This window comes from Nicotiana tomentosiformis, chromosome 3, assembly GCF_000390325.3.
Source record: "Nicotiana tomentosiformis chromosome 3, ASM39032v3, whole genome shotgun sequence".
NCBI lineage: Eukaryota > Viridiplantae > Streptophyta > Magnoliopsida > Solanales > Solanaceae > Nicotiana > Nicotiana tomentosiformis.
The window spans coordinates 116,840,255-116,852,885 of NC_090814.1; the positions used below are offsets into that span (position 1 = coordinate 116,840,255).

The 12,631-nt window shown below is 40.7% G+C and overlaps 1 protein-coding gene across 1 annotated transcript; it reads right to left on the bottom strand.

The window, feature by feature from the left end:
- Nucleotides 1-11,320: 11,320 nt before the first annotated feature.
- Nucleotides 11,321-12,291, bottom strand: LOC138908388 (secreted RxLR effector protein 161-like). Its single transcript, XM_070199049.1, has 2 exons — nucleotides 11,944-12,291; nucleotides 11,321-11,440 (listed from the first exon to the last, which is right to left on the bottom strand). The coding sequence occupies exons 1-2, from the start codon at nucleotides 12,289-12,291 to the stop codon at nucleotides 11,321-11,323; spliced, it is 468 nt and encodes a 155-aa protein (XP_070055150.1).
- Between the last annotated feature and the right edge of the window lie 340 nt (nucleotides 12,292-12,631).

Here is a 12,631-nt window from a genome sequence, read left to right on the forward strand (position 1 = left end):
GAAGGTAGGTGGGTGGTACTTCCAGTACCTCTCAAGTCTGAGCTGTTCCGCCTTAGAAGTTGCTGCCCTAACCTCGGGCTGAGCTGGAGCTACCTGCTACATTGGTACAATCTCTAGAACCTGGTCGACCTAAGCCCGCTGCTCTGGAGTACCGGCGACTGGAGTCTGTGCTCCTCCCCCGGCCTGAGATGTGGTAGGAGCAAGTAGAATCAATCCATCCTGAGGTAAGGTGCTGAACATGCTCAGAAATTGGGCTAGAGTCTCCTGGAGGGCTGGTGCAGGAACAAGTATCTCAAATGTCTGCCCTCCAGCTTGAGCTACTGGGGGCTCCTCTGTAGCAGCTCGTGCGGGTGCTCTGGCTGCACCACGTGGACGTCCTCAACCTCTACCCAGGCCCCGGCCCCAGCCCTGGCCCCGGCCTCTCGTGGCTCTAGCAGGGGGCGCGGGTTCCTGGTCATCAGATCCGCTTGTACGTGTCCTCACCACCTGTGAGAGAATAGAATTCAGAAGTTTAGAATCTTTGAAGTCAACAATTTTCGCACGGCAAGGAATCAAAGGAGTGAAATTTTCCTAACAGTTTCATAGTCTCCCGAAGAAAAGTACAGACGTCTTCGTACCGATCTGCGAGATTCTACTAAACCGGTTTGTGACTCGCGACACCTATGAACCTAGAGGTCTGATACCAACTTATCACGACCCAAATTTTCCCTCTGTATAATGTCGTGACGGTACCTAGTCTCTACGACTAGGTAAGCCTAACATTTGCGAAATAATGAAATGAAAACATAATTTTAACACTTAACCGTACAAAAATACACAGCAAATCCCAAAGACCGGAACATCATGAATCACAAACTACAGAAGGAAAAATCTAGTGTCTCTATACATCAGAGTCTAACAAGGAAAAATACAAAATATAATGGACATGAGAAAGAGTAGAAGGGGACTCCGAGGTCTGCGGACGCGGCAGATATACCTTGAAGTCTCCAAAGCTATCCCGACTCACTGATAGTGCGGCTGATAAGGTGCACCTGGATCTGCACACGAAAAACATGTGCAGAAAGTAGCATGAGTACACCACAATCGGTACACAGTAAGTGTCAAGCCTAACCTCGGTCGAGTAGTGACGAGGTCAGGTCAGGGCCCTACTGGTAATTATATAATTAAACAATATAGAGTGAGATACCGAAATAAAATAAAGGCTGAAATTTAACAACAATGGAATCATAGAAGGTAACAGCTCAGTACACAGAAACACAACAGGGAATCTCCTGAGATACCGTCTCGTAGTCCCAAACGTAAATGAGCAGGGGGATCTCCCGGAATACCGTTCCGTAGTCCCAAAGTAAATGTGCAGGGGAATCTCCCGGAATACTTCCGTAGTCCCAAAGTAAATGTGCAAGGGAATTTCCCGGAATACCATTCCGTAGTCCCAAAGTAAATGTTCAGGGGAATCTCCCCGAGTACCGTTCCGTAGTCCCAAAGTAAATATGCAGGAGAATCTCCCGGAATACCATTCCGTAGTCCCAAAGTAAATATGCATGGGAATCTCCCGAAATACTGTTCCGTAGTCCCAAAGTAAATATGCAGCGCGAGTAATAGAAATACATCTACATCACGAAATTCTTACAATTTAGCATAAGTACTAGTCAGGGAAGAAGCAGGAAAATTTACCAAGCATGTTGCACATAATTCACATAAACAATTAAGACACGTAGACATGTTATATTAGACTAAACATGATAGCTGCACATATTGGAATAACTCACTTAAGAATGAAAATAAATTAGTATTCATTAAAATGGTATAACTCAAAATAACAGGAAAATATGTTGCTGCTCGGCAAGAAAATCAGATTTTACACATCTAGCCCGTGTACGTACTCGTCACCTCACGTACATGGCGCTCACATAGAATAATAGTTCCAAATCTTAAGGGGATTTCCCCCACGCAAAGTTAGGCAAGCCACTTACCTTGAACCATGCTCAATCAATCGATCACAATGCCTTTCCCACGAATATCCGACTCTGAATGGCCCAAATCTAGCCAAAAGCAATTTCATATCATAAATACAACAATAATAGACTCATCTAATTAACGAAATCAACATTTTAACAAAACTTCCGAAATTAACTCAAAATCGCTCGTGGGCCCCATATCTCGGAACCCGACAAAAGTTACAGAATATGAATGCCCATCCAACTACGAGTCCAACCATATAAATTTTACCAAAATCCGACATCAACTCGAACCTCAAATCTTCAATTAAAGTCTATGAAGATTTCTACCATTTTCAACCCAATCTTTACCCATTTGAACTTAAAATTCTTTCCACAACCTTATTGGTATGTATCCATAATACTCTTACACCCAAGAATCATACTATTAATCATCCATCTTTACTCCAAACCCGAAATTGAAGAATTGAGGAAAGAAATTCTTACCTCTATGAAGCCCTAGCAAGATCCTTGTGAAATCTTCAAACGTTGAACAAGAACTTGATGGATAAATGACTAAGTCTTCACTTTCCCTCTCTAAAATGCTCTCACCTCTCTCTAAAATATCAGATGAAACCTTTAAATTGACCCCCAATAGTGTTTTATAAGAATGGGGTCGGGTTTATAAAATCAGAAAAATAAAGCTCCGGAATAGGTTTTGCGGTCGCATATGCGACCGCATATCGGTCGCATAATCGGTGTCCAAAATTGGCAAACATCTGCCTGTGTATGCGGTCACTATGCGGCCCGCATACCTGTTCTGCAGTCGCATAGTGACCGCAGAACTGTTATGCGGTCGCATAGTCGACCGCAGATTTCATCCAAACTGGCCCTCTTCTGCCTCACTTTTGCGGCCATTATGCTGCCCGCAGAGTGATTATGCGATCGCATAATGGACCGCAGAAACGCGTTTTTCTGCCAAAAAATTTCCTCTACTTCCCGGCGAATTGTTCAACCTTTGTACTATTTGATTTATCTCGACGCCACAAAAACTTAATTTCCTTAACAAAACTTTCCGGGTCACTACACAAACGTCAACATCTGGTCAACTTTTTCAACTGAATTTCGAAACCTTGGAACTTTGTGTTCCAAATCATTCAAAAAAACTCACCGGACCCGAACAAATTACTCCCGGCAAGTCACATAATAAATGTAAAGCATAAATTGATCAGTAAATGGGGAAACGGGGTTATAATACTCAAAACGATGGGTTGGGTCGTTACATTAACAAAAGTCAACTCGGGGCCCGCCTCCCGCAACCCGACAAAATTTTCATAAAATTCGAACACCCATTCCGATACGAGTTCAACCATACCAATTTTATCAAATTCCGATAACAACTCGACCTCCAAATCTTAAAATTTTTATTTTTGGAAGATTTTGCAAAAATCTTGATTTCTTCCATTTAAATCCGAAATAGATGATGAATATAACCATAGATTTATGAAATATAATCACTTTAGGATATAGAACATTTATCCAAGCCAAAGTCCTGAGAACTCCTCCAAAATCGCCCAAAAACCGAGCTCCAAAATCCCAATCGAAAATGGCGAAATGACCATTTATGGTCCTTAAATGTTTCTGCCCAGTTTCGCACGTGCGGGCAAATATGCCGCTTTTGCGCTTCCCGTTCACTTTTGTGCTCCAACACTCGCACATGTGACATCACAGGTGCGCACCACTTTTTCGCTCATGCGCTCACGTCCAGCTCTACCCAGGTTGATGTCCATCGCTTCTGCGAGAAGTACCTCGCTTCTGCGAGGTCGCTTTTGCGGTCAAGCTTCCGCAGAAGCGATTACACCAAAAATGTCCAAAATTCCAGCAGCTCTAGATGTCCAAAAATTGATCTGTTAACCGTTCAAAATCTACCTGAGGCCCTCGGGACCTTAACCAATTATACCAACATGTCCCAAAATATAATACGAACTTAGTCGAGGCTTTAAACCACGTCAAACAACACCGAAATTACGAATCGCACATCGAATCAAATTATGAGTTTTCAACTCTTCCAACTTCTATATTTTGCGCCGAAACGTATCAAATCAATCCAGAATGACTTCAAATTTTGCACACAAGTCATAAATGATGAAATGGAGCTATTCAAATTTCCGGAATCGAAATCCGACCTCGTTATGAAAAATTCAACCTTCGGTTGGACTTTCCAAAAATCTTCCATTTTCCAACTTTCACCAAAATACGTCAAATCGTCCTACGGACTTCCAAATCTGAACATACGCCTAAGTCCGAAATCACCATACGAAACTATTGATATCATAAAAATTTCATTCGGGGGTCGTTTGCTCAAAAGCTAACTCTCCGGTCAACTCTTTCCATTTAAGCTTCTAAATAGGAATTGTTCTTTCAATTTAATTCTAAATCTTCCGAAAATCAAACTCCACCACACCCGTGGGTCATAATACATATTACGAAACTGCTCGAGACCTTAAGTCACTGAACGGGGCTTTAATTCTTAATACAATAAGTCAGGTCGTTACAAAGATAGTCAGTATCTGGTTGGATATTGTGACTCGGATTATGCGGGTGATTTGGACAAGCGTAGATAAACTATTGGTTATATTTTCACTTTTGCAAATGCACCAGTTAGTTGGAAGTCTACTTTGCAGTCAACAATTGCTTTGTCTACTACTAAGGCAGAGTACATGGCAATTACGGAGACTGTAAAGGAGGCAATTTGGCTTCAAGGGTTGCTTAGAAAGCTTGGTATTGGTCAAGAAAGCATCATACTATTTTGTGATAGTCAGAGTGCTATCCAATTAGCAAAGAACCAAGTTTATCATGCAAGGATGAAGCACATTGATGTTCGATATCACATTGTACGAGATATTATAGAAGAAGGTGGAGTCATGGTGCAAAAAATTCGGACTACAGACAACCCTGCCGATATGCTAACAAAAGTAGTGACTGCGATCAAATTTCAACATTATTTGAGCTTGATCAACATTGTTGAACTTTGAAGATTGAAGTTGAAGGCATAATCAAAATTTATCAGTGAGAGAAAATTAAAAAAGTGGAATCTTGTCAAGGTGAAGATTTGTTGAATTTGACGAGATTAATTTGAACTAGTGTGAACATTTGAAGCCTCCTTTTAGGAAAAAATTGGTAGATGCATGTTTCATGCATTTACATTGCATGATCACACTTAATATGATGTCATGCATGACATTATTAAGGCAATTTCCATTCTATAAATAGCAAGGGTTTTATTCATTTGTAAAACATCTCTCACCTGCCTTCTTTTCTCCTAAGGAATTTGAATCTTCTTTTTCTCTTGTAGTATTTCACTTGTATTTTTGGAGTGAAATAAAGTTTGAGTTGATTGTGTACGGGGACTAGGCAAAAATCAAATTTTGCCGAACCTTATTAATTTCTGGTGTTCTTTTTATTATTGTCTCACTTACTAGTTATTAGCTATCTTTAGATATAGTAGTTGTGATTTAATCACTCTCTATATATTCGGCTTTCGCAATAATATATATATTTTTTCAGCTATTATTTTGAAAGCGTATCTACGATGTTATTTTCCCTAGAAATAATATGGCATACGAAGATTGACGGAGCCCTGTTAAGCTTTTGTTAACACAACTATAAAACCAGCCTTTCCTTTCGAATAACATGTTATCAATGTTGCTCAATACTTCTGAACAAGCTAAGTAGGAAATACTATTTAAGAACTATTACAAAGTTACAACTCAACTAAGGACATACAATGACTTGTCGTGGGGAACTGGTCCATAGTAGTGTTGTTCCTTGTTCTTGATGCACTTGAGAATTGATTGCTTGATGATCAATGACCGTGTGAGAGATTCAATGATTTCTCTAAGAGAACAACAAATTTGTGTTTACCTTCCTTGATGTTAATAATGCATTTGTGACATCACTAGGATGATGTAAGCAAGGTAGGTAAAAAAAACACTCCCCATAAAGTTGACTACTGCACTATTTCTGCACTGTAGCGTGTGCAGACAACAACTTTATAGTTGGGGCAGTTGACTTGTACTGTTTCCTCGGGAAACGATAGTTATTTGTTCCCTATGTTGTTCCTCTGACTCTGAAGAGTCAAAGCATATTCCAAGCTGGAACCTTTCGATCTTAAGGTCTTGAGGATATGTAACTGGTTCCTTATCTTGTTTTTGACAATAAATTTGTTAGATCATCAAAATATAAAGCAAGGTACTTGTAACCTATCAATTTCCCCTTTTTTGATGATGACAAACTTATAATTTAAATATCCCGGACAAGTTTCCCCCTGAGTCTGTATTCCCCCTTAATCAGTGCTCATTAATCAATTATGCACATTAATCTTCCCCCTTTTGGCATCATAAGAAGAAGAGCAACAAGTATATAGCAAAAAGAAGTCTAGCTTGAGTTAGCTCATGCCACTTATGTGCACACAACATGACTAAAAATAGAACATAAAGACAAGGCATAGTTAGAAAAAAGGGAAAAGCTGGCATTAGCATTAATTTGGATTTTTCAACAGGAGCAGAGTCAATGTTACTACCACCATCCACAGTTTTGAACAAACAAAAAAAAACCACAAACATTATCATAAAAACTGACACTGGGGAATAGACTGATCACTAAAAACTGGACACTGTTTAGGGAGCACTTGAAGGAGATGGCTTAGAGAGGGCTTGGAGGACTAAATCCATTCGAGCATTTGCTGACATTTGCTCGTTGAGCAGTCTCTTTTTCAGGTCATCCACTTGTTTCCTGAGCTCAACATTCTCTTTTGTTAGACGAGCAACCTATTCTCATTGAGAACAACTGGAACCAGTGCCTCCTACAGCTGACTTAACTGAGTCTCAAGGATAGCATTCCTTGTTTTCAATTTTCTTATCTCCGAGGTAGCACTGTTCTGAGCATTGATCAGCTGAGATATGGTAGAAGTGCTTCCAACCCCTCCAATTTTCTCGATACACTCACATTCTTCAAGAGTAGCTTTGGAGAAGGTTTGCTTCTTTATGCCCATTTTAGCTTGTCCTTGAGGAACCTTGAAGTGCTTAAAGACCTTGGTGAGAAGGAACCCATACGGCAGCCTATGATTACCATCTTTAAAGTCTGCCACTTTGTTCATATGCTCTATCATAATCCCAGGCAGATTGGTGGTAGTGAAGTTAACCAGTACTTCCATGAGGAATAGGTATACACGAGAGGAGATAGATCTTCTCTCAGCTCGAGGCAGCAGTACCTTGTTCACCATCTCAAATAGCACTTGGTATATAGGAAGTGTAACACCCCGGGAAACTTCGAAGTACTTAAGTGTAAAGCCCGGTAAATTTTACAAAGAAAATAATGTTTCATGGTGCCGCATAGGGACCGCATACACATACAGATTTTTGATCATTTTTGTCAGCAATTATGCGACCGATATGCGGTCCGTATATCCATTATGCGGTCGCAGAACCATTTCGGAGCTCCATTTTTGGGTTTTTAAAACCCAACCCTATTTCGTTAAATACACTTTTTGGGCCATTATTTAGTTATAATCTAATATTTTAGAGTGAGAGAGAGTGCCCTGGAATGAGAAAGTGTTCTTCAATAATTGTTCTTCAATTCTTGCCCAAGTTTTGGAAGATTAAGAAGGGAAACTCACTAGGTCTTCATCCTAGAGGTAAAATTCTACACCCTGACCCTCACTTTCGAATTTTATGTAGAAATGGACAATTAGCAAGATAATTTCTGGGCAGGAGGGTTGTTTATTTACATGCATGTGTTATAAAAGGGTGTAGGAAGATTGTTGAGCTAAAAATGGTAAAGATTGAGTTGTGGGATGATGAAATTCTTCATAAAAGGACCTTGGAACCTTAATGCACACTAATTGTTTGATAAAATGCTCAAATGAGCTAGAACCATGATCATCTTCCTAATTTTGATTCAATTTGTTATATTGCTATAATAGATTGAAGTTGCTGAGAATTCCGGAACATTTAGAGTGTAAGGAACCTCAAGTGATGTATGTTGGCTAAACTCTTCTTTAAGAATTGGAATTTCCATTATCCTTGTAAGTTCTGAGATGTTGATTATAAATCGAGTATTCCGATAAGTTTTGTGATAAAGATATATGTTCAATTCATGTTTCAAATTCTCTTATCATATTTTATTATAAATTGAGGATGTGTCCCAAACTATGGATTATGTATTCACATGTTATAATTTCTAGTCGTGATTTATGTGAAAGTTATTATGCCAAGTTGTGTAGAGTTTGTGATTGTGATACACCCCTACCCGCATACATTGGGGTGAGGCGACATGACCGCTTGGTGTGGGGATTATGGTATAGAGATTGTTACTGTGATACACCTCCACCCACATATATATTGGGGTAAGGCGGCATGACCACTTTGTGTAGGGATTATGATATTGTGGGACTGCACCTCCACCCGATTATATTGGGGTGAGGCGGTACAACCGCTTTGTGTATAGTTTTGGTATTGTTGTGGCACCAACACCCGCATACATTGGGGTGAGGCGGCATAGCCACTTTGTGTTGGTGTTGGTATCGTTGATGCATTTCCACCAGCATACATTGGGATGAGGCGGCATATCCGCTTTGTGTAGGTTCTTGGTACTGTGGTATTGTACGTATACCTCCACCGGCATACATCGGGTGAGGCGGCGGGGCCGCTTTGTATTAAGATGGTTACAAAGGATCTCATCTTAAATCTTATAAATGTTATTGATATCTTTTAATAGGCTTGTTATGGTTTAAACGGTTATCTATATTATTCTATTGCCACACTGGTTCATCATATTCATCTTGTATTTCTGAATTCTTAAATTGGTGTTTTGTTTTCATACTAGTACAATTCGACCATACTAACGTCCCTTTTGTCGGGGGCGTTGCATCTTTAAATGGATGAAGGCGGTTCCACAGCAGGAGATATTGATCAATGATAGCAGTACACCTTCTTCCCAACTGACTTGGTGAGCCTCACTTCATCACGGGGTCATGTATCTTTTGTTCTTTGTGTATTCTATTTTAGGTATAGCCGGGGCCTTATTGCCGGCATTATCATTGTACTCATCTTTATCTATAGAGGCTTCGTAGACATAGTGTGGGTTGTATAATGGTGCTGGGGAAGTCAAACTTGTGTGTTGTGCTTGAATTACTATTTCCACTTCAGATTATGAAAATGTGTTTGGAAGTGAGACTTTAAAATAAAGTAACTAATGGTAAGAAATTGGTATCGCAAACATGATCACTTTATTGGTTGATTAATGAAAATATATATATTCTCTTTATTCATGAATGAGTTTGGGTAGAAGGAAATCTAATAGGCTTGCTCAGCCGGATTCACTCGGTTGAGCGTTGGTCGCGCTCCTCGGTTTTGGGGCGTGACAGGAAGGAGGGCCTTCTTCTGAACCCGTTCCCCCTGCTGAACTGCTCTGTCCTTTAATATGGCATTTCTGAAATTTTGAGAACAGGATCTATGAACACTAGACAGCCCTTCAGCAGGCACACCAAGAATGGACCCCAACAAGGCAGAGTCCATCACCATATCAACTCCATTCACCAACACACAGATGTGATCATCTTCAACTTTAAAAAAGTCAGCATAGAAACTTTAAACTTCCTCTTCATACACCATTGGAGCATCATTTGTGAACAAATGTGTCCACTGTTGGAACTCACAGATCTCAAACAGTTGTTTCATACCAGCCTCCTCCAAGATATCAGGGGCAAATGTGCGGCCCCACAGCACCTTTTGACTTCTTAACCTCTCTTTCCTAGCACTCTTTGGATCACCCAATCTAGCCTTCTTTGAGGAACCAGGTTCCTCATCCGTATCAGCTTTTGTCTTAGCAGACTTGCAAACATTCTTTCCTTTTTCATTAGACTTTATAGACTTCTCACCCAATTCTTCCATCACCCTGGCAGCAGACTCTTCTACCAACTTATCACCAGATACTTTCACCACATTTTCACTAGCAACAACATCATCAGACTTATTCAAACTTTCAGCAGACATTGAAAATCCCCTTTTAGGCTTGGGGAAACCATGCTTCTGTGAGCGCTTTCTATTCAAGGAACCATGTTCCTCTTCTACTTCATCATCCACATTCACAACTGGCACTATCTTCTCATTCACAACTTTCCCATCTTTCACAAATTTTCTTCTCCTTGACTTAGCTTGGTTGTTCTTAAGCGCAGACTCAAGAGCCTCCTTCCTTTGCAACCTTGTAGTAGGTCGCTTAGGAGTAGACTCTTGAGCAACTATTGGTCTATGCCTAGTCAAGCTAGCAATTGGCATATCATCAGAATCCTCTTCACTATTGCCTTTTTCTTCTCTGGACATAGATCTTTCCTCAGGCATCACCACACACAAAGGCTCAGCATCAAAATGAGGAGAGGGAGCAGGGTCAACACTCACCTGGGGCTCTTGAGAGGACCCCTGAGTTAGATCCTCCTGGGAGGAATCAGGTCCCTCATTTGGTACCCGAGTAGTTTTGTCATGTGCTAATTGTTCAACAGACACAAGCTCTCTACCATCTTTCACAGTCTTAGACTCTTCCCCCTGAGTCCCAAAACCATCATCACCTCCTTCTATAATAACCCCTTCATGAGCTATGGACAACATATTTTCTATTGCCTCTTTTTCTGGTACATCCATGGAAAACTCAGTAGAGAAAAGAGTGTTACCTGTGGACATAAGATCAGGAGCAGTCTTTGTTGAGTCAAACTTCTCGGAACTATCAGTTGGATCTACCTTTGACCTTTTTGTCATAGGCGAGCTTGAAATTTTCTGATTTTCTTCTTTGTCAGCAGAACTCTGTTCATCCCCTTTTTCCGGCAAAGTAGGAGAAGGGCTTTGGGCTACAAATCTTTTGGGAGTCGAGATTTTGCGACTCCTATGAGAACCAAAACTCGAGTGGGTAGGAGAGGAGAGGGAATATGGGGGTGACTCTATCCTAGGTTTTTGGTTAGCAGTAGTGTGGGGTGAGGAGTCTAATATCGGTGTTTCAATAGATGAGGACTCGATGGGGATGTCACTTGGAACACTCGAGATTGTTTGATTTTCAGCCATGGTGAGAAGAAGAGAAGGGATTTGGTAGTTTGAAGAGAGGCAGAAGAATGGGGGGTTTTGAAATTTGATGGGAGGAGTTATGACAGTGATAGATGAATTTATGATGGATGAGGGACCGGTTAAGAAAAGGCGACAGTTTTAGGAGTCGGGTCAATTATTATTAACAGGTGAGACGTTTGGGTTTACAGGATGCATGGAAAATAAACAGACGCACTGATGACGTGGCACTTGTTTTAACCGTTCAAAATTGTGCATGAGAGAACAGAGAAACTACTAACCTGGGTCAAGAGAACCAGGTTCCCTGACTAATCTTGCATCTGTAACCTTTGCAATTTTTACCAGCGCGTACTGCATCAACTGCCTATTTGCTCTGTAATCATCATGCGTATCTACCTGTAACGGTATAGAGATGAGTTAGACTTTGCCAGAAAATACTTTTTAGCTAATTTTACCTGATCATGTCTTTCATAGCCAATCATCGAGGGGCCAGGTTCTCAGTTGGGCTTTATCAATCCTAGTGTCAGACGATTTCTTTCAAAATATTCTCTACTCAAAGCCTTGGTAAATATGTCTGCAATCTGATCTTCTGTGGTGCGGAATTTCATGCAAATGTGCCCCTTTTCAACATTGTCTTTAAGGAAGTGATGACGCACGTCAATGTGCTTGGTTCTCTTATGTTGGAATGGATTTTTGGCCATATTGAGTGCACTTGTATTGTCGCATAGGAGAGGCACACAATTTGAGAACACTCCAAAGTCTTCCAGCTGCTGCTTGATCCATAGCAATTGAGCACAGCAAGAAGCAGTTGCTACATATTCTGCTTCTGCAGTTGAGAGTGCCACTGAGCTTTGCTACCTTGTACCCTACGAGATTAGACAAGAACCCAGGAAATGTGCCATTCCAGACGTGTTTTTCCTGTCCACCAGATATCCTACATAATCAGCACCAGCATACCCAATAAGATCAAAGTTATCACCTGAGGGATAGTAGAGAACCAGGTCCTTTGTTCCTTTGAGATATCTCAATATTCTCTTGTCAGCCTTCAGATGAGATTCCTTTGGATTGGATTGAAACCTTGCACAAAGGCCCACGCTGAACACAATGTCTGGTCTGCTTACAGTAAGATACAAGAGTGACCCTATGATCCCTCTATACATGGTCTGATTTACAGGGAAACCAGGTTTATCTATGTCTAGATGAGTAGCTGTGGCAATAAGGGTGTCGATGACTTTTGATGCTTCCATGTCAAACCTTTTCAGCAATTCCTTGATGTACTTCTGCTGACTTATCAATGTTCCCTTCTAAGATTGCTTCACTTGAAGTCCTAGAAAGAAATTTAATTTGCCCATCATACTCATCTCGAACTCACTCCCCATGAGTTTTGCAAATTCTTCACAAAGAGAGTCAGTTGTGGCTCCAAAGATGATATCATCAACATATACCTGAACAATGAGCATATTCCTCCCTCGTTTCTTCAGAAAAAGAGTGTTGTCAATTTTTTCTCTTGTAAATCTATTTTCTAGAAGGAATTTTGACAACCTTTCATACCAAGCCCAGGGAGCCTGCTTTAGCCCGTACAATGCC

What these genes read in the sequence shown, in the direction of transcription:
- LOC138908388 (XM_070199049.1), bottom strand. Translation starts at nt 12,291, where the DNA reads ATGGAAGCATCAAAAGTCATCGACACCCTTATTGCCACAGCTACTCAT. An exon ending in GGAAAAACACGTCTGGAATG is followed by an intron (nt 11,441 to 11,943) that starts GCACATTTCCTG and finishes ATACCGTTACAG; the next exon opens with GTAGATACGCATGATGATTA.